The 24,635-nt window shown below is 42.9% G+C and overlaps 2 protein-coding genes across 5 annotated transcripts in view; both read left to right on the forward strand.

The window, feature by feature from the left end:
• Positions 1–22,765, forward strand: part of LOC106584979 (V-type proton ATPase 116 kDa subunit a2) — a 42,455-nt gene extending 19,690 nt beyond the window's left edge. Inside the window, exons 3-20 of one of the 4 annotated variants that reach the window (XM_014170681.2) lie at positions 4,478–4,575; positions 4,806–4,943; positions 5,287–5,384; positions 5,481–5,607; positions 5,807–5,889; positions 6,047–6,140; positions 16,457–16,669; positions 17,645–17,795; positions 18,045–18,184; positions 18,454–18,614; positions 18,875–18,965; positions 19,225–19,343; positions 19,437–19,647; positions 19,896–20,018; positions 20,200–20,319; positions 20,432–20,577; positions 20,754–20,925; positions 21,059–22,765. In XM_014170681.2, the coding sequence (XP_014026156.1) occupies positions 4,478–4,575; positions 4,806–4,943; positions 5,287–5,384; positions 5,481–5,607; positions 5,807–5,889; positions 6,047–6,140; positions 16,457–16,669; positions 17,645–17,795; positions 18,045–18,184; positions 18,454–18,614; positions 18,875–18,965; positions 19,225–19,343; positions 19,437–19,647; positions 19,896–20,018; positions 20,200–20,319; positions 20,432–20,577; positions 20,754–20,925; positions 21,059–21,076 (2,303 nt within the window). In that variant the 3' untranslated portion in view covers positions 21,077–22,765. The remainder of the gene's footprint in view (positions 1–4,477; positions 4,576–4,805; positions 4,944–5,286; positions 5,385–5,480; positions 5,608–5,806; positions 5,890–6,046; positions 6,141–16,456; positions 16,670–17,644; positions 17,796–18,044; positions 18,185–18,453; positions 18,615–18,874; positions 18,966–19,224; positions 19,344–19,436; positions 19,648–19,895; positions 20,019–20,199; positions 20,320–20,431; positions 20,578–20,753; positions 20,926–21,058) is intronic. The other 3 variants (XM_014170682.2, XM_014170680.2, XM_014170683.2) reach the window with 3 other exon arrangements.
• Positions 22,766–22,893: 128 nt separating this feature from the next.
• The window catches only part of dnah10 (dynein axonemal heavy chain 10), a 61,090-nt gene continuing 59,348 nt past the window's right edge, over positions 22,894–24,635 (forward strand). The window contains exon 1 of the mRNA XM_014170678.2: positions 22,894–23,257. Within this exon, the coding sequence (XP_014026153.2) occupies positions 23,032–23,257 (226 nt within the window). The 5' untranslated portion in view covers positions 22,894–23,031. The remainder of the gene's footprint in view (positions 23,258–24,635) is intronic.

Raw genomic sequence — 24,635 nt, forward strand, 5'->3', positions numbered from 1 at the left:
AGGCAGAGAAACTCACGGTAGCTACAACGTTATTACAAGTTAATGTACCTAACATTGCTACCTTTCTGACAAATATGAATACTTTTTTTTTTCAATTTGAAAACAAATCATTTTACCCAGTGTATAATGTGTTTACCTGTTCTCAATTTCAGTCTTGTCCGTAGCATTTATTGCATCCACTTTCTGTCTCAAATTCCATGCACCCTAGACTGTTCAGAGAAGATGATACTACGTAATTCACAGCCGACTACTCATGAGACCAGTGTTCTTTTTCTTCTTTGGTATTATGGCGGTCCGCAAACAAATGTTATAGTTGCGTGCCACCACCTACTGTATTGGCTGTGTATCAGCTTACTATTCTGTAGTATGAATTCGTTACACTTTGTGAAAAAATTGCCCTACCAACTATAACCTTACATCTATTGAAACCTCATTACTATTCCACTACTTTAGCCCTATCTGATCCTACAGAGAGCGGGCGGTTCTGGGAAATTGCATTCAAATCTAGAAAAGAATACTGCATTCTTGCCAGAGGGGTCTCCAAAAACACTTATACACACATACAGTAGTTATGCAGCGCAGCTTTTAAGTTGGTTTTGAATGAAGTATTGTACTTCGCTACTTTTGTTTAAGCATCTGTTACATTGTACATTTTTGTAGGCTAGATTTTGTAGTTTTTGTAGGCTACAGTAGAGGGATGACACGGAAAGGTTGTGGCAGCCCCTCGGAGTCAGGAAAGAAATTGCTCATCATTGTTCAGATATTCTAATTCCCTGCAAGTTTCTAAAGACGCAACGGCATGCATGGGAATGCTTGCACATTAAATATAACTTTGTAATCAGTTAGCGATGCTAATGAAAATCGTTTTGGTAAACGGAAAAGCTTTCCCCAAAACCTTCTCAATTCAATGTTAACTACAAAGTAGGCTTACCGGGCAGAATGATATCATGATTATTTGTATCAATCAGGTGGGCACTTGTATAGCAAACTCTGCAATCATGTGTAGTGCAGAAACATCTCTAACCAAACACATTCCTCTCTTTCTAGATTTGCAATTAAAGGGGAATTACAATCAATCAACAACAACATAAAATTATTCCACATTTCTTCGGGTGTGATTTATGCATTAACTTTTTAGTGACGGGGCAGTATTCGGAAATTCAGATGAATGACGTGCCCAAATTAAACTGCCTGCTACTCGGGCCCAGAAGGTAGGATATGCATATTATTATCAGATTTAGATATAAAACACTCTGAAGTTTCTAAAACAGTGTGAATGATGTCTGTGAATATAACAGAACTCATATGGCAGGCAAAAACCTGAGAATAAATCCAACCAGGAAGTGGTTTGTAGTTTTTTCAACTGATTGCCTTTCCAAACTACAGTGTCTGTGGGGTCATTTTGCACTTCCTAAGGCTTCCACTAGATGTCAACAGTCTTTAGAACCTTGTTTCATGCTTCTACTGTTACTGGGCAGAGAATAAGAGCTGTCTCAAGCCTGGGACCAGTGAGTTGTTTACTGTGCGCTCACGCAGGTGCGCCGCTCCTTCTTTTTCCTCTGTAATGAATACACTATTGTCCGGTTGGAATATTATCGAAGATTTATGTTAAAAAGACCCTAAGGATTGATTGTAAACATCGTTTGACATGTTTCTACGAACGGTAATGGAACTATTTGACTTTTCATCTCGGGTTTTGCGCTCACGCATTATGCCTTTGGATTAGTGATCTGAATGTGCGAACAAAACGGAGGTATTTGGACATAAATATGGAGTTTATCGAACAAAACTAATATTTCTTGTGGGAGTCCTGGGAGTGCATTCCCAACGAAGATCAGCAAAGGTAAGTGAAGATTTATAATACTATTTCTGAGTTTAGTTGACTCCAGAACTTGGCGGGTAACTGTATAGCTTGCTTTGATGGCTGAGCTCTGTACTCAGAGTATTGAACAATGTGCTTTCGCCGTAAAGCTATTTTGAAATCTGACACAGCGGTTGCATTAAGGAGAAGTATATCTATAATTCTTTCAATAACTGTTGTAAATTTTATCAACGTTTATGATGAGTATTTTTGTAAATTGATGTGCTCATTCACCGGAAGTTTTGTGATGCAAAACATTTCTGAACATCACGCGCCAATGTAAAATGGGGTTTATGGATATAAATATAAACTTTATCGAACAAAACATACATGTATTGTGTAACATTGAGTCCTGGGAGTGTCATCTGATGAAGATCATCAAAGGTTAGTGATTCATTTTAGCTGTATTTCTGTTTTTTGTGACGCCTCTCCTTGCTTGGAAAATGGCTGTGGGGTTTTTCTTGTTTAGGCGCTGTCCTAACATAATCTAATGTTATGCTTTCGCCGTAGAGCCTTTTTGAAATTGGACAATGTGGTTGGATTAACGAGAAGATTATCTTTAAAATGGGATATAATAGTTGTATGTTTGAGAAATTTAAATTATGAGATTTTTGTTGTTTTGAATTTACCACCCTGCTATTTCACTGGCTGCTAGCGTCCCACATGTCCCAGAGAGGTTTAACATCGACTCAGAACATCCAATTTTGTTGCATTCTATAAATAATTGTAATTTTGATAGTGAAAAAAAAAAATGAAAAGAATCATAAACCATGAAAAATATAACCGAGAAAATGGAATTTGGGAAATACTAAACCGAATGAATCAATGGGGTGTGTGAGTGGAAGATGGAGAAAAGTTAGTGACTGAGGGAAAGCGTGAATGAGTGAGTGAATGTCATTGCATGGAAAAGATCATGTGTAACAACGTTCAGGTAACTTTAGAGAAATTAGCTAATTATCAAGGTCAATGTTTTTATTTTAAAAGTAACTTAATTACTTTGACTCTGATCACGTTTTAAATGACCTACATTTTACTTTTACTTTTTTTCCAACAGTAGTTTTACTTCTACTTAAGTAAAATGTCATTAAAGTAGCAGTACTTCTAATTTATAAGGACATTTCAGTACTCTTTCCACCCCTGCACCCGTCCAATGTTACATTCTAGAGTCCTATCTAGTCCTGAACGGGCATTGAATTTAAGCCTGAGCTCTACCCATGCCTGCGACGTTCAGGCCCTCCCCTATCCGAGCCTGATAATACAGCAACTTCCTCAGTTTAATAGTATCAATAAGCTGCTTGTCTCTCTGTTCCCGCTCCCTGCACTCTGAGTGTGTGTTTCGGCTGCTCAATGATGAGATGTGAGAGAGCGGTTGGCTGACTACTTTTCATCACTCTAAACTCCGACAAAATGTGTGGAACATTATTATTTTCTGTCAACTCTGACAATGTTTTTGCTAGGGCTGGCACAATTACCGTATAACCGTGAAACCAACAGTTATGAAGACCGTCATGAAAATAAAATAACCGCCATAACCATAAAAAAAAAAACTGAAGATTGGATGGCTGGGCATTCATGCAGTTGAGTCCGTTTCTGCGGTAATATGGACTCTTAACAACGTTATTAAACGTTTTTGCTCCTTGCTGAAACAATCAAGGTGTTGTAGCAAACGTTCTACATTCCATGGTAATGTAGAATGTCCATTCAAATGATGTTAGATTCAGCAAAATGAAGCTACGAGCAGTACTGTAGATATTGACATGTAAGACTTCGCTCTCTGTCACACACAGTATCTGCGCAGCTTCACACTGTTACAGCGTGGTAGCCAGGGAACCAAAACAGCTGAGAAGCTGAGGCTTGCGCTTCAAAGCTATGTTGTTCAAGAAATTGACCCACTATGCTGTTTACTTTCTGCATCTGCGTCATATTGCTGAGTCTACCTTTTTAACCTCATATTCATAATCTCCAGCGGGGTTTAGACATAATTAAGACTTTGTGGCTGTGTTAACTAGTGATGACCCATATTGATGTGTACTCCTCCTGCTTTTACTTCCCGCTTTTACTTCCTGCTTTGCTCCCTGCTTTGCTCCTATGGGTATACTCTCAATGGCCGCCAGTCCAACCATTATGCCATCATTGACTTGAATGAGTACGCCCGTACCATTCATTCTATTTCTAGGGCAGCATATGCGGTCAGGAACTGAGGAGAGGAGAAAATGTGCTCCATTAAAAATAAAATTTGACAGTGAATATTCTACGTGTTGTTCTTGACCCCGTAAAATACTGGATATTTTGACACCGTGTTTCTGGGGCTAACCCCTGAAAAGTCGGTGCTAACCCTGCTGCGGAGCAGGGCCAGCTAGCCCTGGGCTAAGGTTGGTGCTAGTCCACTTTAGAATGTGCAAGTGTGAACACTCGCTTAGCCCCGGGCTAAAATCTCTTAGCCCAGGGCTAAAGAGACTCTTAGCCCTGGGCCTAGTGTGGGCTTGATGAAAAACACAGTGTAAATTACAACAGATTAAGCTTATTGATATACATGTATTATTTGAAACAAATGGATTGTTTGGAACGCAGTGACTCTGTGTGTTGTGTACTAAGACTTCATTGCATCTTTGACAGGGTACCTTCTAAGAGAAATCAAGAGGGCAGACCTCCCACTTCCAGAGGGAGAAGTGAACCCGGTTGCACCCCTGCCCAAGCATGTCCTAGTTATAATGGTTAGCGCACCCTACCTGTCTCGTTCTCTAGAACGTTATAAATCCTTTTATCATAAGAATGAAGTATTGTCTTCGTCCCAAATGGCACCATATGTTCCCTATATAGTGCACTACTTTTGACCAGGACCCTGGTCAAAAGTAGTGCACTGTATAGGGAACATATGGAGCCATTTGGGACACATCCCGTATTGCCATTGCTATTGACTCTCTGTATGTATGGCTGTCTCCAGGAGCAGTTGCAGAGGTTGGAGGTGGAGCTGAGCGAGGTGACCAGGAATAAGGAGAAGCTACAGAAGAACCTCCTGGAGCTGACAGAGTATACACACATGCTGCGCATCACACGCAACTTTGTGCACCGCAGCGCAGAGGTAGGTCCAACAGCTTCCCCACAAAGCAGGATCCCACCACTGTATAACGCTTTGCCACTCAGTTTGACTTAAGAGCACTTGCATTGGCTTTGATTTGCTTCATGAGGAGACTGAGCAAATCTTAGTGTCACATGATTTGTCTTAGCGCATAACATTGAGGCTTTCTTTTCTCTTTTTTTTCTTTATAGAGGATGTTTTGGGGATACATCTGGGGCTAGCCAAAATCTTGCTGCTTGTCTTTTATTCATTCATGCATGGGCAAATTCTTGCCCTTTTTCTAACAATGTGTTATGGGGGTGTATGTGTTTTGTGTGTGTCCTCACACTGGGGTTATGTTTCACAGTGTGAGCCCCCGCAGGTCCAGTATGAGGAGTTCCCCTTCCTAGAAAAGGATTCCATGATGGACTACAGCAGCATGCAGCGACTAGGGGCCAAACTGGGGTAAAGGGCTATCAGCAGTCATATATATTTGTACACACTTGGGTATTTGTGCCTGTTTACTGTAATACCCTGTTTATCTCACCCTCACTCCTGCAGGTTTATATCAGGGCTGATTCAGAGAAGGAAAATAGAGGCCTTTGAGCGCATGCTGTGGAGAGTGTGTAAGGGCTACACCATCCTTAGCTACTCTGAGATTGACGAGTACTTGGAGGACCCTGACACGGTGGGTCAATGTTGTTCTGCCTGAGAGAGATTCTTAGCCCTTTTCTAAATGGTTGAGTGTGAGATAAAATAATAAGGTACTGCTTACCACGTAGCTAAATTTAACAGCATCCCTGTTGGGCCTGTGAGAGGTAGAACATCTCACCTCAGCCTTACCGTGTCTATATTCTAAACCGCTTCCTGTTCTCTGGTTATTGCAGGGTGAGCCAACTAAGAGTGTGGTTTTCCTCATCTCCTACTGGGGTGAGCAGATCGGTCAGAAAGTCAAGAAGATCTGTGACTGGTAATTAAAACACCTCTCCAACTGACCTGTTACACTTTCAGCCTGAGGTGATTCCCTGTCAAACCATTAGGCCTGTTATGTTGCCCCCAACAAGCTCTGAAGACTGTGGCTTTAACCTATGTGATAACATCATGGAGTTTATCTTTTTGCCCCTCAGCTACCACTGTCACGTGTATCCATACCCCAACAGCAATGAGGAGAGGAATGATGTTGTGGAGGGACTCAGGACTCGCATCCAGGACCTGCACACTGTAAGCTCTCTAAAATCCTTGTGAGCAACAACATAGTGGGTTATGGTTTTTCTTTTTTTTTCATTACTTAAAGACTAGGACTTTAAGTAATGAAAATACCTTTTTGACTATCAAGTTTGTACAGTTAAAAATACAGATGTTTTCTTTTTATTATTACACCCATGTATTCTGTAACCAGAAAAGGTTAACTCCAGAGATCTCTCCCTAACGTCACTGGCTTGTTAAAATATAAGCTATCGACAGATTAAGGTGTTCTTGCTGCTGAATTTAGCTGTTGAAATACAGTCCCTTCAGAAAGTATTTTAGTCCTCTTTTTTTAGTCCTGTTTTTAACCCTTCCTCTATTTCTGATGTCCATCCAGTTTGATTTCTATTTGTAACTGTGCTATTTCACAAAATGTCCTAACCTACAGTTGAAGTTGGAAGTTTACATACACTTAGGTTGGAGTCATTAAAACTTGTTTTTTCAACCACTCCACAAATTTCTTGTTAACAAACTATAGTTTTGGCAAGTCGGTTAGGACATCTACATTGTGCATGACACAAGTAATTGTTCCAACAATTGTTTACAGACAGATTATTTCACTTATAATTCACTGTATCACAATTCCAGTGGGTCAGAGGTTTACATACACGAAGTTGACTGTGCCTTTAAACAGTATGGAAAATTACAGAAAATGATGTCAGGGCTTTAGAAGCTTCTGATAGGCTAATTGACATCATTTGAATCAATTGGAGGTATACCTGTGGATGTATTTCAAGGCCTACCTTCAAACTCAGTGCCTCTTTGCCTGACATGGGAAAATCAAAAGAAATCAACCAAGACTTCAGAAAAGAAATTGTAGACCTCAACAAGTCTGGTTCATCCTTGGGAGCAATTTCCAAACGCCTGAAGGTACCACGTTCATCTGTACAAACAATAGTACGCAAGTATAAACACCATGGGACCACGCAGCCGTCATACCGCTCAGGAAGGAGACGCGTTCTGTCTCCAAGAGATGAACGTATTTTGATGCGAAAAGTGCAAATCAATCCTAGAACAACAGCAAAGGACCTTGTGAAGAGGCTGGAGGAAACAGGTACAAAAGTATCTATATCCACTGTACAACGAGTCCTATATCGACATAACCTGAAATGCCGCTCAGCAAGGAAGAAGCCACTGCTCTAAAACCGCCATAAAAATGCCAGACTACGGTTTGCAACTGCACATGGGGACAAAGATCATACTTTTTGGAGAAATGTCCTCTGGTCTGATGAAACAAAAATATAACTGTTTGGTCATAATGACCATCGTTATGTTTGGAGGAAAAAGGGGGAGGCTTGCAAGCCGAAGAACATCATCCCAACTGTGAAGCACGGGGGTGGCAGCATCATGTTGTGGGGGTGCTTTGCTGCAGGAGGGACTGGTGCACTTCACAAAATAGATGGCATCATGAGGAGTGAAAATTATGTAGATACATTGAAGCAACATCTCAAGACATCAGTCAGGAAGTTGAAGCTTGGTTGCAAATGGGTCTTCCAAATGGACAATGACCCCAAGCATACTTCCAAAGTTGTGGCAAAATGGCTTAAAGACAAAGTCAAGGTATTCACAAAGCCCTGACCACAATCCTGTAGAAAATGTGTGGGCAGAACTGAAAAGGCGTGTGCGAGCAAGGAGGCCTACAAACCTGACTCAGTTACACCAGCTCTGTCAGGAGGAATGGGCCAAAATTCACCCAACTTATTGTGGGAAGCTTGTGGAAGGCTACCCAAAACATTTAACCCAAGTTAAACAATGTAAAGGCAATGCTACCAAATACTAATTGAGTGTATGTAAACTTCTGACCCACTGGGAATGTGATGAAAGAAATAAACGCTAAAATAAATCATTCTCTCTACTATTATTCTGACATTTCACATTCTTAAAATAAAGTGGTGAGCCTAACTTTTTTTTATTTTTTTTATTTAACCAGGTAGGCAAGTTGAGAACAAGTTCTCATTTACAATTGCGACCTGGCCAAGATAAAGCAAAGCAGTTCGACATACAACAACACAGAGTTACACATGGAGTCTAACAAACATACAGTCAATAATACAGTACATTTTTACATTTTAGTCATTTAGCAGGCGCTCTTATCCAGAGCGACTTACAGTAGTGAATGCAAACATTTCATACATTTTTTTTTCCTGTGCTGGCCCCCCGTGGGAATCGAACCCACAACCCTGGCGTTGCAAACACCATGCTCTACCAACTGAGCTACAGGGAAGGCTAGAAAAATAAGTCTATATACAATGTGAGCAAATGAGGTGAGATAAGGGAGGTAAAGGCAAAAAAGGCCATGGTGGCAAAGTAAATACAATATAGCAAGTAAAACACTGGAATGGTAGATTTGTAGTGGAAGAAAGTGCTAAGTAGAAATAGAAATAATGGGGTGCAAAGGAGCAAAATAAATAAATACAGTAGGGGAAGGGGTAGTTGTTTGGGCTAAATTATAGATGGGCTATGTACAGGTGCAGTGATCTGTGAGCTGCTCTGACAGCTGGGGCTTAAAGCTAGTGAGGGAGATAAGTGTTTCCAGTTTCAGAGATTTTTGTAGTTTGTTCCAGTCATTGGCAGCAGAGAACTGGAAGGCGAGACGGCCAAAGGAGGAATTGGCTTTGGGGGTGACCAGAGAGATATACCTGCTGGAGCGCGTGCTACAGGTGGGTACTGCTATGGTGACCAGTGAGCGGAGATGAGGGGGGACTTTACCTAGCAGGGTCTTGTAGATGACCTGGAGCCAGTGGGGTTGGCGACGAGTATGAAGCGAGGGCCAGCCAACGAGAGCGTACAGGTCGCAGTGGTGGGTAGTATATGAGGCATTGGTGACAAAACGGATGGCACTGTGATAGACTGCATCCAGTTTATTGAGTAGGGTATTGGAGGATATTTTGTAAATGGCATCGCCGAAGTCGAGGATCGGTAGGATGGTCAGTTTTACGAGGGTATGTTTGGCAGCATGAGTGAAGGATGCTTTGTTGCGAAATAGGAAGCCAATTCTAGATTTAACTTTGGATTGGAGATGTTTGATGTGAGTCTGGAAGGAGAGCTTACAGTCTAACCAGACACCTAGGTATTTGTAGTTGTCCACATATTCTAAGTCAGAACCGTCCAGAGTAGTGATGCTGGACAGGCGGGCAGGTGCAGGCAGCGATCGGTTGAAGAGCATGCATTTAGTTTTGCTTGTATTTAAGAGCAGTTGGAGGCCACAGAAGGAGAGTTGTATGGCATTGGAGCTCGTCTGGAGGGTTGTTAACACAGTATCCAAAGAAGGGCCAGAAGTATACAGAATGGTGTCGTCTGCGTAGAGGTGGATCAGAGACTCACCAGCAGCAAGAGCGACATCATTGATGTATACAGAGAAAAGGGTTGGCCCAAGAATTGAACCCTGTGGCACCCCCATAGAGACGACCAGAGGCCCGGACAACAGGCCCTCCGATTTGACACATTGAACTCTATCAGAGAAGTAATTGGTGAACCAGGCGAGGCAATCATTTGAGAAACCAAGGCTATTGAGTCTGCCGATGAGGATGTGGTGATTGACAGAGTCGAAAGCCTTGGCCAGGTCAATGAATACGGCAGCACAGTATTGTTTCTTATCGATGGCGGTTACGATATCGTTTAGGACCTTGAGCGTGGCTGAGGTGCACCCATGACCAGCTCTGAAACCAGATTGCATAGCGGAGAAGGTGCGGTGGGATTCGAAATGGTCGGGAATCTGTTTGTTAACTTGGCTTTCGAAGACCTTAGAAATGCAGGGTAGGATAGATTTAGGTCTGTAGCAGTTTGGGTCAAGAGTGTCCCCTCCTTTGAAGAGGGGGATGACAGCAGCTGCTTTCCAATCTTTGGGAATCTCAGACGACACGAAAGAGAGGTTGAACAGGCTAGTAATAGGGGTTGCAACAATTTCAGCAGATCATTTTAGAAAGAAAGGGTCCAGATTGTCTAGCCCAAATGATTTGTAGGGGTCCAGATTTTGCAGCTCTTTCAGAACATCAGCTGACTGGATTTGGGAGAAGGAGAAATGGGGAAGGCTTTGGCGAGTAGCTGTGGGGGGTGCAGTGCTGTTGACCGCGGTAGGGGTAGCCAGGTGGAAAGCATGGCCAGCTGTAGAAAAATGCTTATTGAAATTCTCAATTATGGTGGATTTATCGGAGGTGACAGAGTTTCCTATCCTCAGTGAAGTGGGCAGCTGGGAGGAGGTGTTCTTATTCTCCATGGACTTTACAGTGTCCCAGAACTTTTTTGAGTTTGTGTTGCAGGAAACAAATTTCTGCTTGAAAAAGCTAGCCTTGGCTTTTCTTACTGCCTGTGTATATTGGTTTCTAACTTCCCTGAAAAGTTGCATATCATGGGGGCTGTTCGATGCTAATGCAGAACGCCACAGGATGTTTTTGTGTTGGTTAAGGGCAGTCAGGTCTGGAGAGAAACAAGGGCTATATCTGTTCCTGGTTCTAAATTTCTTGAATGGGGCATGCTTATTTAAGATGGTGAGGAAGGCATTTAAAGAAAATAACCAGGCATCCTCTACTGACGGGATGAGGTCAATATCCTTCCAGGATACCCGGGCGAGGTCGATTAGAAAGGCTTGCTCGCTGAAATGTTTCAGGGAGCGTTTGACAGTGATGAGTGGAGGTCGTTTGACCGCTGACCCACTACGGATGCAGGCAATGAGGCAGTGATCGCTGAGATCTTGGTTGAAAACAGCAGAGGTGTATTTAGAGGGCAAGTTGGTTAGGATGATATCTATGAGGGTGCCCATGTTTACGGCTTTTGGGTGGTACCTGGTAGGTTCATTGATAATTTGTGTGAAATTGAGGGCATCAAGCTTAGATTGTAGGATGGCTGGGGTGTTAAGCATGTCCCAGTTTAGGTCACCTAGCAGCATGAGCTCTGAAGATAGATGGGGGGCAATCAGTTCACATATGGTGTCCATAGCACAGCTGGGGGCAGAGGGTGGTCTATAGCAGGCGGCAACCGTGAGAGACTTGTTTTTAGAGAGATGGATTTTTAAAAGTAGAAGTTAAAATTGTTTGGGGACAGACCTGGATAGTAGGACAGAACTCTGCAGGCCATCTCTGCAGTAGATTGCAACACCGCCCCCTTTGGCCGTTCTATCTTGTCTGAAAATGTTGTAGTTAGGGATGAAGATTTCAGAGTTTTTGGTGGACTTCCTAAGCCAGGATTTAGACACGGCTAGGACATCCGGGTTGGCAGAGTGTGCTAAAGCAGTGAATAAAACAAACTTAGTGAGGAGGCTTCTAATGTTAACATGCATGAAACAAACCATGGCTATTACGGTTACAGAAGTCATCAAAAGAGAGCACCTGGGGAATAGGAGTGGAGCCAGGCACTGCAGGGCCTGGATTCACCTCTACATCACCAGAGGAACAGAGGAAGAGTAGGATAAGGGTACGGCTAAAAGCTATGAGAATTGGTCGTCTATGACGTCCGGAATAGAGAGTAAAAGGAGCAGGTTTCTGGGGGCGATAAAATAGCTTCAAGGTATAATGTACAGACAAAGGTATGGTTTGATGTGAATACAGTGGAGGTAAACCTAGGCATTGAGTGATGATGAGAGAGATATTGTCTCTAGAAACATCATTGAAACCAGAAGATGTCATAGCATGTGTGGGGGTATGTGGAACTGAAAGGTTGGATAAGGTATAATGAGCAGGGCTAGAGGCTCTACAGTGAAATAAGCCAATAAACACTAACCAGAACAGCAATGGACAAGGCATATTGACATCAAGGAGAGGCATGCTTAGCCGAGTGATCATAAGGGTCCAGTGAGATTCAGACAGCTAGCCGGGCCATAGGTAGCAAGCTGGCAGAAGATGGAGGGAGGTCTGTTTTTAGCCACCTCGTGCGTTTCCGTCTGTAGATTAGTGGGGTTCCGTGTGGTAGGGGGGACCAGTCCAATTGGCAAAATAGTTATAGTTATAGTGGTCCAAGAAAATGTTCCGATAGACCTATTCAGATAGTCTTAGCGGGCCGCAGATGGGCGTTTAGGTTACGTCACGACGGAGGGGCCAGTCGGATAACTCCTTCGGGCAGATAACGTCGGTAGTCCAGTCGTGAAGGCCCGATGGGGCTCCGCATCGGCAGTAAAACGGGTCCGGATAGGTGATTGTAGCCCAGGAGTGGCTGATGGAACTCTTCAGCTGGCTAGCTCTGGAATAATTGATGTTAGCTCCGGGACCGACGTTAACTGACCTAAGACAGGGAATTTTTACTAGGATTAAATGTCAGGAATTGTGAAAAACTGAGTTTAAATGTATTTGGCTAAGATGTATGTAAACTTCCGACTTTGACTGTATACCTCTTGACTTCTTACACATTTTATTACAGCCTGAATTCAAAATGGATTAAATAGATGTGTTACCCTCACCCATCTATACACACTACCCAATAATGACAAAGTAAAAACATGTTTTTAGAATTTTTGCACATTTATTGAAAATTAAATACAGAAATATCTCATCTACATACAGTACCAGTCAAAAGTTTGGACACACCTACTCATTCCATGGTTTTTCTTTATTTTTACTATTTTCTACATTGTAGAATAAGACATCAAAACTATGAAATAACACACGGAATCATGTAGTAACCTAAACGAATCAAAATACACTGCTCAAAAAAATAAAGGGAACACTTAAACAACACAATGTAACTCCAAGTCAATCACACTTCTGTGAAATCAAACTGTCCACTTAGGAAGCAACACTGATTGACAATAAATTTCACATGCTGTTGTGCAAATGGAATAGACAACAGGTGGAAATTATAGGCAATTAGCAAGACACCCCCAATAAAGGAGTCGTTCTGCAGGTGGTAACCACAGACGTTTAGATTTTTTGGTCACTTTTGAATGCTGGCGGTGCTTTCACTCTAGTGGTAGCATGAGACGGAGTCTACAACCCACACAAGTGGCTCAGGTAGTGCAGCTCATCCAGGATGGCACATCAATGCGAGCTGTGGCAAGAAGGTTTGCTGTGTCTGTCAGCCTAGTGTCCAGAGCATGGAGGCGCTACCAGGAGACAGGCCAGTACATCAGGAGACGTGGAGGAGGCCGTAGGAGGGCAACAACCCAGCAGCAGGACCGCTACCTCCGCCTTTGTGCAAGGAGGAGCAGGAGAAGCACTGCCAGAGCCCTGCAAAATGACCTCCAGCAGGCCACAAATGTGCATGTGTCTGCTCAAACGGTCAGAAACAGACTCCATGAGGGTGGTATGAGGGCCCGACGTCCACAGGTGGGGGTTGTGCTTACAGCCCAACACCGTGCAGGACGTTTGGCATTTGCCAGAGAACACCAAGATTGGCAAATTCGCCACTGGCGCCCTGTGCTCTTCACAGATGAAAGCAGGTTCACATTGAGCACGTGACAGACGTGACAGAGTCTGGAGACGCCGTGGAGAACGTTCTGCTGCCTGCAACATCCTCCAGCATGACCGGTTTGGCGGTGGGTCAGTCATGGTGTAGGGTGGCATTTCTTTGGGGGGCCGCACAGCCCTCCATGTGCTCGCCAGAGGTAGCCTGACTGCCATTAGGTACCGAGATGAGATCCTCAGACCCCTTGTGAGACCATATGCTGGTGCGGTTGGCCCTGGGTTCCTCCTAATGCAAGACAATGCTAGACCTCATGTGGCTGGAGTGTGTCAGCAGTTCCTGCAAGAGGAAGGCATTGATGCTATGGACTGGCCTGCCCGTTCCCCAGACCTGAATCCAATTGAGCACATCTGGGACATCATGTCTCGCTCCATCCACCAACGCCACATTGCACCACAGACTGTCCAGGAGTTGGCGGATGCTTTAGTCCAGGTCTGGGAAGAGATCCCTCAGGAGACCATCCGTCACCTCATCAGGAGCATACCCAGGCATTGTAGGGAGGTCATACAGGCACGTGGAGGCCACACACACTACTGAGCCTCATTTTGACTTGTTTTAAGGACATTACATCAAAGTTGGATCAGCCTGTAGTGTTGTTTTCCACTTTAATTTTGAGTGTGACTCCAAATCCAGACCTCCATGGGTTGATAAATTGGATTTCCATTGATTATTTTTGTGTGATTTTGTTGTCAGCACATTCAACTATGTAAAGAAAAAAGTATTTAAGAAGATTATTTCTTTCATTCAGATCTAGGATGTGTTGTTTAAGTGTTCCCTTTATTTTTTTTAGCAGTATATATTTTATAGTTGAGACGCTTCAAAGTAGCCACCCTTTGCCTTGTTGACAGCTTTGCACATTCTTGGCATTCTCTCAACCAGCTTCATGAGGTAGTCACTTGGAATGCATTTTAATTAACAGGTTTGCCTTGTTAATTTGTGGAAATTATTTCCTTCTTAATGTGTTTGAGCCAATCAGTTGTATTGTGACTGTGTAGGGGTGGTATTTAGAAGATAGCCCTATTTAGTGAAAGGCAAAGTCCATATTATGGCAAGAACAGCCGCAAATAAGCAAAGAGAAAGGAAAATCAGCAAACAAGTGCTCAGCATATGTGGGAACTACTTCAAGACTGTTGGAAAAGCATTCCTAATGAAGCTGGTTGAGAGAGTGCCAGGAGTATGCAAAGCTGTCAAGGCAAAGGGTGGCTATTTGAAGAATCTCAAATATAAAATATATTTTGATTTGTTTAACACTTTTTTGGTTACTACATGATTCCATATGTGTTATTTCATAGTTTGATTTCTTCACTATTATTCTACAATGTAGAAAATAATACAAATAAAGAAAAACCCTTGAATGAGTACATGTGTCTAAACTTGACTGGTACTGTAAGTATTCACACCCTTGAGTTAATACATGTTAGAATCACCTTTGGCATCGATTACAGCTGTAAGTCTTCCTGCGTAAGTCTCTGAGAGCTTTTCACACCTGGATTGTATGATATTTGCCCATTATTCTTCCCGTTATTCAAAATTCTTAGAGCTCTGTCAAATTGATTGTTGATCCTTGCCTGATCCAGCCTCAGTTTTCTGCTATCACAGCCATTAAACTCTGTAACTGTTTTAATGTCACCATTGGCCTCATGGTGAAATCCCTGAGCGGTTTCCTTTCTCTCCAGCAGCTCATTTAGGAAGGACCCCTGTATCTTTGTAGTGACTGGGTGTATTGATACACCATCCAAAATGTAATTAATAACGTCACAAAGGGATATTCAATTTCTGCTTTAAAAAAAATATTTACTATCTACCAATAGGTGCCCTTCTTTGCGAGGCATTGGAAAATCTCCTCGGTCTTTGTGGTTGAATCTGTGTTTGAAATTCACTGCTTGACTGAGGGACCTTACAGGTAATTGTATGTGTGGAGTACAGAGATGAGGTAGTCATACAGAAAGCATGTTAAACACTATTATTAAACACAGAGTGAGTCCATGCAACTTATTATGTGAGTTGTTAAGCAAATTTCTACTCTTGAACTTATTTAGGCTTGCCATAACAAAGCGGTTGAATACTTACTGACTCTACTTTTCATTTTTTATAAATTTGTAAACCTTTCTAAAAACATAATTCCACTTTGACGTTATGGGGTATTGTGTGTAGGCCAGTGACACAAAATCTCACCATGCTCAAAGCAATATTCAATGTCTGCTTTTAAATTTTTTTTACCCATCTACAAAGATATACAGTCACTACAAAGATACAGGCCAATGGTGACATTAAAACAGTATCCCTTAAAGAATGGGCCTCGTGCTTCCGGCTACGGCGAAGATTATAACTTCTTGGAAAGAAGCAGAATGGAGTGTGAGGGGTAGAGTTTTAGGAGCGATAGGGAGAGTGCTCTCACTCAGGCGCCAGAGCGTGACCACTCTGGGGTCACTTGACTCTGCTTGTGCCTTGCAGTCTGGAAGACTGATCAGAAGTTCTACCTCTGAAGAAAAAAACAACTAAATTAACCTCTGGTCCCAGCACGTGATCTCCATAAGGTCTCAGCTGAAGGCTGACTCTCCCTCCTCCCTTCCCCCCTCGTGCGAAAACACGCACGTACCAGAACTTAAAGCACACCGACTCAAATTCCCTCCCTGGCATGTTCATTGCATATTCTCTAGCCCTCACACAACATTCTTAGACATTCATTCATAATTTACCCAACTGTATCTCGTGCCAAAAATACCTTTTCTTCAATACCCAAACAAGCTATGGGCCCTTGCACTCAATGGAGGCTGTGCTCAACGAGTCTATGTCAACTCTACACACCCTTTTGATATTCTGAGTGAATGTGAAATCCCTCCCATTAGTTAAAATGTCACACTAATACCACCCCCCCCACCCACCCACCCGGCTTCCACCAGGTACTCCACAGGACAGAGGACTACCTGAGACAAGTCTTGAACAAGGCCTCTGAGTCCGTCTACACCTGGGTCATCCAGGTTAAGAAGATGAAGGCCATCTACCACATCCTCAACCTGTGTAGCTTTGACGTCACCAACAAGTGCCTGATAGCCGAGGTGTGGTGCCCTGTCAACGATCTGCCCATCCTGCGGAGGGCATTAGAGGAAGGCTCAGTGAGTCAGCTCCCTGTTACAATGGCTCCCTGTGTAATGTCATCGTTGGGCTTAACTCTTTTATTGTTTTGGATTGTAATGTCATTGTTTGTGACCCCTCCTTCTAACTACACTTTGTTCAGTATTTGGCTAAACCAACAGTCACACACCCAGTCAGCATGACCTGCTTTAATAATGGGGTTTTGGTTGTGGTAGAAAAAGGCTAATTGTTCTCGTCTTGACCACCTCTGATCATTTTAGACAGAGCCAGGTATTTAGAGAGTTGGGCCAACTTTTTGAATTGTGAATATTGTTATAATTCTAGACTTTCAGTTACATAGCATTGTTTTAATATTCCCATGTAATGTTTATACACGATAACATGGCTGCCATAGAATTTTGAACTGTCATGTAAATGCATCATAATGCTCATTCTAGACATTTTTCTCCATGTACTGTAATGTTAATGAGGCGCTAACATGGCTGCCATAGAATGTTGTAGTGTCATGTAAATGCATCATAATGCAGAAACCTCAATTGCCCAACTCTAAATATATGGCTCTGTTTTTATTTATTAAACTAGTCTAGTCATGGGTCCTGTTGGGCCCCAATTGAAGGCTACCAGGGCTTCTGTCCATTATTACATTACACTGGTTAATGACTTGCATAATATAAGGTCACATTCAGTTCAATGACAGCAGTCCATGCCAAGGTTCTGCCAGGGGTTTTAGCGCTTAAAAGGCTTAAATGAGGCTTCTAAATACGAGGCTTAAATGGTCAATGTGTATTTGAACGGTCTTGAATGGTCTAAAATATTTGAACTAACTAACTGTTTGAGATGTTAGGATTCTGTCTCCATTTGGAGAAAACAAATGATGTCTCAAATAATTGGGTTGCCATCACTCAAACATCCTCCATGCAACCTTAATAGGCTAACATTGCAATAATCCCAGTCTGAAAAGCCACTGTCTTGACATTATTGGCTTACCTTTACAGAGGAAAAGTGGAGCCACGGTGCCTTCTTTTGTCAACCGTATTCCCAGCAACGACACTCCACCAACCCTAATAAGGACCAACAAGTTCACATCAGGCTTCCAGAACATAGTGGAGGCCTATGGAGTGGGAAACTATAGAGAGGTTAACCCAGGTACAGTACGCCCTCGCCAGCCAATGACTGCTGATTACTACATTTAGGATTATATCACATTCTATCATTAGGCCTGCTGCTTTTTATGTTTTCTGTTTGTTTGCTATTTGTATGAGCCACATGCCTGTAGCCAAAGACACATGTCCACTCCTAACAAGAATGGACAATAAAGGTTTACACTTTATTGATAGTTGAATGTGTATATGGAGGAATTATGATGTATCATGTATTGTCTGTTGTGTCTAACAGCTCCTTACACAATCATCACCTTCCCCTTCCTGTTTGCCGTGATGTTTGGAGACCTGGGCCATGGTGTGATCATGGCTCTGTTTGCTCTCTGGATGGTGCTGTATGAGGACAATCGCAAACTGAAACGCACCAGGAACGAGGTGAGAGGGGCAGAGGAGAGGCTGCCAGTGTGTACGTCCCAAATGGCACCCTATTCCCTACGTAGTGCACTAGTTTTGACCAGGGGCCATAGGGATTTGGCCAAAAGTAGTGCACTACATAGGGAATGGGGTGCCGTTTGGGATGCTGTCCGGTTGTGTGGGGAAATTGTTTCTGGTCTAAATGAGCTATGAGTAATAAGCAAACGGTAAATGTTGTGCTTAGCTGGATGTTTCCCCCTACGCTGACAATGGTGTATTTGTATGCTCAGATCTGGAACACATTCTTCGAGGGCCGTTACATCATCCTTATGATGGGCTTGTTCTCGGTCTATACCGGACTCATCTACAACGACTGCTTCTCCAAGTCTCTTAACATCTTTGGCTCGGGCTGGAGAGTCAATGCCATGTTTAATTCTGGAAATTGGACTTGGTAAGTACTGACTGTAATATGTTCTGTACTGTAATATCTGTTCCTGAGATTACAGAGATGGTTAGGTCAGGGTGAAAGGCCACATGATCACAACTCAGTGCCAATATGTTTTGATTTTTGATGTCCTATCATTGATTGGCCATACTGGTTTTTCAATTATACATTAATTATAACAATTGCAAAGATGTATGCGACATTAAAGATTACATCACCTGATAGCTTGCTCTTTTAATTGTTCACTTTTGTATTTTCTTTAAAAGGGATTCCACACTCCGCACCAATGCCTTTCTGACCCTTGATCCCAATGTCCCTGGGGTTTTCAATGGACCCTACCCTTTGGGCATTGACCCGGTAAGTACATGGCTTTATGATCCATGGTCACAAACTGCTTTGTCTTTTCTCTATGTTCGCTACACACACAAGTTATTCCCTGTCTCTTCATAACCGTGCACATTTGCCTCTCACCAACCAGGTCCAATAAAGTAAGCCATGGACCATTACTCATTGTCATTTCAATGTTTTAATAACAATCCCATCAGTCTGACTGTGATGTAGTCTGTCCATACCTCAACCTGATGGGGTTATTTTCCTTGTTTCTTCCACTGTGTAGATTTGGAACTTGGCGTCAAATCGTCTGACCTTTCTGAACTCCTACAAGATGAAGATGTCTGTGATCGTTGGTATCAGTCACATGAGCTTCGGGGTCATCCTAGGTGTCTTCAACCACCTGTGAGTTACAGCACACACTCTACCCACACTTTGCAGCCCTTGTGTGTCTATGAAAGCACTTTAAAGCTCTGTTGTCTGTGTCTATCTGTGTAGGCATTTTAGGAAAAAGTTCAACCTGTACTTGGTATTCCTCCCGGAGATGCTGTTCCTGCTGTGCCTGTTTGGCTACCTGGTCTTCATGATCATCTACAAGTGGCTGGCCTTCTCTGCACGCGACTCCCAGATGGCCCCCAGCATCCTCATCCACTTCATCAACATGTTCCTCATGCAGGGGGACGGGGTGCCATCCCTCTTCCCAGGACAGGTACACGTGTGTTCAAACAGTGTCTGTGTCCCAAATGGCATCCTATTCCCTATATGCACTATAGGGAATAGTGTGCTATTTGGGACACACCCACTGAATATGCATATAGAACTGGGACTTCTCACTAAAACCCTTACTTGTGAAGGACCACTCGCTCAGTGAAGACATGTATACAAGACAAACCCGCTCTGAAGCTACTTCAGTGAGACTGTAACAGACCTGTCTGTTCTTTCCCTCTCCTACTGTAGGTTGGGCTGCAGGTGTTCCTGGTGGTCATTGCTCTACTATCAGTGCCTGTCTTACTGCTGGGGAAACCAGTCTACCTCTACTGGCTGCACAACGGAGGAGCCAACCGCATTGGAATGTACAGGGTGAGGCTTTGAGTTTGTAACTCTAGCTGAGCTACGAGTCATAAGCATGTGTGTGTAGTGTGTCCATATATGAGTCTGTGTTCTGGTTGTAACATAGTCTATGGTGGTGTGTGTGTAGTCTGTTTATAGGAGTGTGCTCCGGTTTTAACATGCAGAGTGTGTGTGGTGTGTGTGTCAACAGGGTTATGAGCGTGTGCGGCGGCACAGCGAGGAGGAGCTCTCCCTGATGAGGGCAAATGACATGGAGGAGGGCAGTGTCCCCAGTGACCTCTCCACCAGCAGAGAGCAGCAGAAAGAGGAGGTTAGCTGATGACAACACAATCACCACCTCCCACTAGCCTCTCATTCAGGCATCAGTACACTACGGGTCCCGAAAGTAACAGGTCCTCCTGTCTGTGTGTTGTGTTTTACAGTTTGACTTTGGGGACATGTTCCTGCACCAGTCTATTCACACCATAGAGTACTGCCTGGGCTGCATCTCCAACACAGCCTCCTACCTGCGCCTCTGGGCTCTGAGTCTTGCACATGCCCGTGAGCATCACCAGACCACATCAAATTTGTATTATTTGTATTAATCTTTGAAGGATAAACATTTAAAGTGCATTTTATATTGAGAGAGGATAATTATTTATGTATGTAATGTTCTCTGACTGGAGCAACCTTCTTCTTTTAAATGATTAAATAAAATGAATCAATCAGAGATTTGACGGTGTTTGTTTGTCCCTGCACCCCCAGAGCTGTCGGAGGTGCTGTGGTCCATGGTGATGCGGTTGGGCCTGCGGATGGACACCAGCCTGGGCGTCATGTTTCTGGTGCCAGTGTTTGGGATATTCGCTGTGCTCACTGTGTCTATCCTCCTGGTTATGGAGGGACTGTCTGCCTTCCTCCATGCTCTCAGGCTGCACTGGTTAGTTACTCACTATACTTGCAGAATTGAGTGAAGGACAGGAAATATGTGTAAAAATTCAACACATCATGCCTTTATAATGCTTTTATTAATGCTTACTCTATATTCAGTGATCTCTGTTCTGTCTCCATAGGGTGGAGTTCCAAAATAAGTTCTACACTGGGACTGGAATCAAGTTTGTTCCCTTTGCCTTCTCCCTCCTGCCCTCCAGCTTTGAGCATGATGGCTTGCTGTGAATGGGACACACAATGCTTCTGCCCTCCCAGAGGCAAACTGCCACAATGTGCCAGCAGGATCCAGTGCTATTGAGCTAGCCTGGGTACTAGTCGGTTTGTGCCATCATGGCACACCTACATGACAAGGAGTGGCATGATGGCACAAACAGATTGGTACCCGGGCTTCTATTGAGCCTCATCGACATACAGTCCAATTTCATAGTTGTTTTTTCTACTATTTGTTGCACTGACTGACTGCCTTACATAAGTACAACCAAATCTCAGCGTATCATGCTCTATTTTCAATTGAATGATATTCTGGGTTACCAAAACTGTGCAAGGAAAAGCCTCCTTCAGTCATGTTTGTAAATGAAAAGTATTTTTGGATGAATGTGGGAGAGATGTACATTTTATTTTATAGAGTGATAAAGTTTGAATGAGAAATTAACATTTGAATGACTACGACAGGCTTAAAAAAGTGGTGCATCACTCTTGAAAGTATGCATACCGTGTTGTGCTGAATGCTGACAAAATAGTTCTAACACATATTTCTTATGCCTCCATCGCTTTGTGGAAGACTACTCCTTAAACGGCCCATTCCATGGATGGAAATGAAAAGTATAGCTCAAGACATCCTTTCACAGAGATAGTTCTGCTGGTCAAGAGCCATTTAATGACACCAACAATCCCTGATTATGAATAAGGCAGGAAAAGCAGGCACTGGACCAGTGCAGAGATCAATTCTCTCCAAAGCTTTTTGCTATATTCCCATCCTGTAGCACCATAGCAAGAGAATGTAGTTCATGCTGTTGGGTAATTGTACCTTCAAGATGGAAAAATAAGAAAGAGTTATAATTTTTTATTTAGATAATTTTTGCTTTTTTTGATCAATATTGGTTTTATGTCCTAATGATGGTATTAAATCCTCTGAAGAGGAGCTAATTGTTTGAATTGTGATTACCATGTAACATGGAACTCTAACATTATGGGGAGCTTGCACCATTTCATTGTAAACTCACCTACTGTGTTATCAAACAGTAATGTGCTGTATCTTAGTGATGCTTAAAGATGCCCCTAAAGCAGGATCCTATGGGAAATGCTGCTGTGAAGTTGAGACTTAGGGGAGAATCTCAATTGCATACTCCTCGCATCCTCAAAACCCATTGGAGAAGTTCAGAGGGGAAGGACCTCTGGCATTCTCATCCAATGGGTTTTGAGGAGGCGAGGAGAGTGGACTCCAGGAGTATGCAATTGAGAATATGTCTAGGTAATGTAAAAAATAGGGGTTATAAAATACTTTTCTATAACTATGATGACCACTAACTCTTAGATGTGAAGTCTGATTAGCAATGGCTCTAACTTCTAATCCTTGATTACACAATGTGTGTGGTTTGTTGAAGGGCTTGCTGTAAATGTCTTTACCTATTCTAATGTAGTCTATTTTAATCTTATTTATTTTAAAGAATAATGTAAACATTTGATTTCTTCGCATCATTAACTCCATACTTATGTTAGTGGTATGCATACATTCCTCTGTTTTGCCTTTGCTGAATTATTTTATATCAGATAATGGTGAACATGTTGTCAATGTAACAGGTGAATAAAGCTGACTGAATAAAGTTGAATTTGACTGAAAATGTTAATGTCATTGGCGTTACTTTTGCGCCAGACACCTGTGCCCAAGCGACGCGCGAGACTATCAGATGTTGCGACTGGAGGGCGACAAAGGGGGCGCATGGCTCACAGAAACAGAAAGTTGACCAGTTGCCATAGTGACATGAGGCTGTCAGTTGGTTGCAAGTAGCTAGCTACATCAACAAACGACACATTTTGAAGTTAGCTATCTAAAAGCTAACATTAGTACTTTGTTGTAACTTAATTGAGGGATAAAATGTCCCTCGACGACCCGCGGGTGGAGTGGATCCGAAACCGGGTATGTTGCTGTTTTTATTTGCCGGAGCCAGGTTGTTTCGAGGAATTGCTGAGCCGCGGAGATGGAGAAGAAGGGCAGAAAATAATCCGATTTCTGAATGAAGTCACCGAGGAAGAGTCGGCATCGACGCTGCTGTTTTTCAAAGGAGTCAACGAGGAAGAGATTGAAGTTGAAATTCCGATTGGTACGTGAGTGAGGAGTATCCACACGTTTGTTGCCAATGTCGCGTTCAAGACAACTTGGAACTCTGAAGAACTCGGAAATCGCATTAAGTGCGACTTCAGTGGGTTCAAGACAACAGCTGGGATTTCAAGTATAACTAATTTTAATACATTCTGAAATAAAATATCCAATCAGAAACTCTGACATCATCCTTTGCTGGGTTCAAAACAACTGGGAACTCGGAAATCTCTGACTTCCGTGCGTTCAAGACATAGAGAATGATAGAGGTTTCTAGTGGCCAAAAGGCTGTATTAGTATGGGCAGCACCATTGAGGTCTTCCACCATTTTAATGTAGTAAACTGGGTGGGACTTCCAACTTCATTGGCTTATCCCTCCTGGGGACCCTGTTGGAGTTATGTCCTACCGGATCATCAGGAGGGATCAGCCAGTCCTGAAGAAGAAAATTGACTACTTCAAATAGAGATTGCCTCAATGGTGCTGTCATAGACGCTATAATGGCACAGATACAAAGATAAGTCATCTATCTATCTATCGATCTATCTATCTATCTATCTATTTAGCTATCTATATGGTTCAAGACAACTGGGAACTCTGAAAAAAACAAGCTCAGACTAGGTTTTATTTTTTGAACGGTCATCCAACTTGAAATTCCAAGTTTGAAAACTCAGACATCTTCGACTTTCCAACCTGTTGTCTTGAAAGCAGCATCATGACTCACTCATCATCACATTGTGGCCTTTTCTCAATTGGATTTGTTCAACTCCTGCATCCTCTCACGCTTCCTTTTGAAAAGTTCAAAGGTAATATAGGTGAGGTGGCGAGTAGATGGAATGTGGACAAAAATGCGCTGTACGAAACTCCTCCAGTCGCGCATCATCAGGCAAATTACATTTACTAGACCAAATCAATCGTTGCAAATAGATTGATATAAAGTAATTGAACATCGAGTTGGGAATGGAATTTGAGAGGAATGCCATGATTGTTATAGGGCACCCCTCTCTGCAAGAGAATTTCCAATGATAAACTCACAGCTGGAGCTGCAACCTGGTCTCAGAGCATTTTGTATTATTCTGTACATAAATCCGAGACACACCATTTAGTATGATATTTTTCCACCTTGTCGGATCAAGGATTCAAACCAGCGACCTTTTGACATCATAGCATCAGCTAATGGGGATCCTAATAAAAAATATAATTCAGGAAGGCAGGCCTTCAGTAGGCAACTCCAAGAAGGCTTCCACCCAGGCCAGAGGTTCATGGGCCAGAGGTTCCTGGTCCAGAGTTTCCTGCTCCAGAGGTTCCTGGACCAGCACAGGGATGATGTCCACCTGGATGGTCAGTTTCCTGAACCAAAGGTGGGAGCAGTTCCTGGGTGGGT

This window comes from Salmo salar, chromosome ssa24 (assembly GCF_905237065.1).
Source record: "Salmo salar chromosome ssa24, Ssal_v3.1, whole genome shotgun sequence".
Classification (NCBI taxonomy): Eukaryota; Metazoa; Chordata; class Actinopteri; order Salmoniformes; family Salmonidae; genus Salmo; species Salmo salar.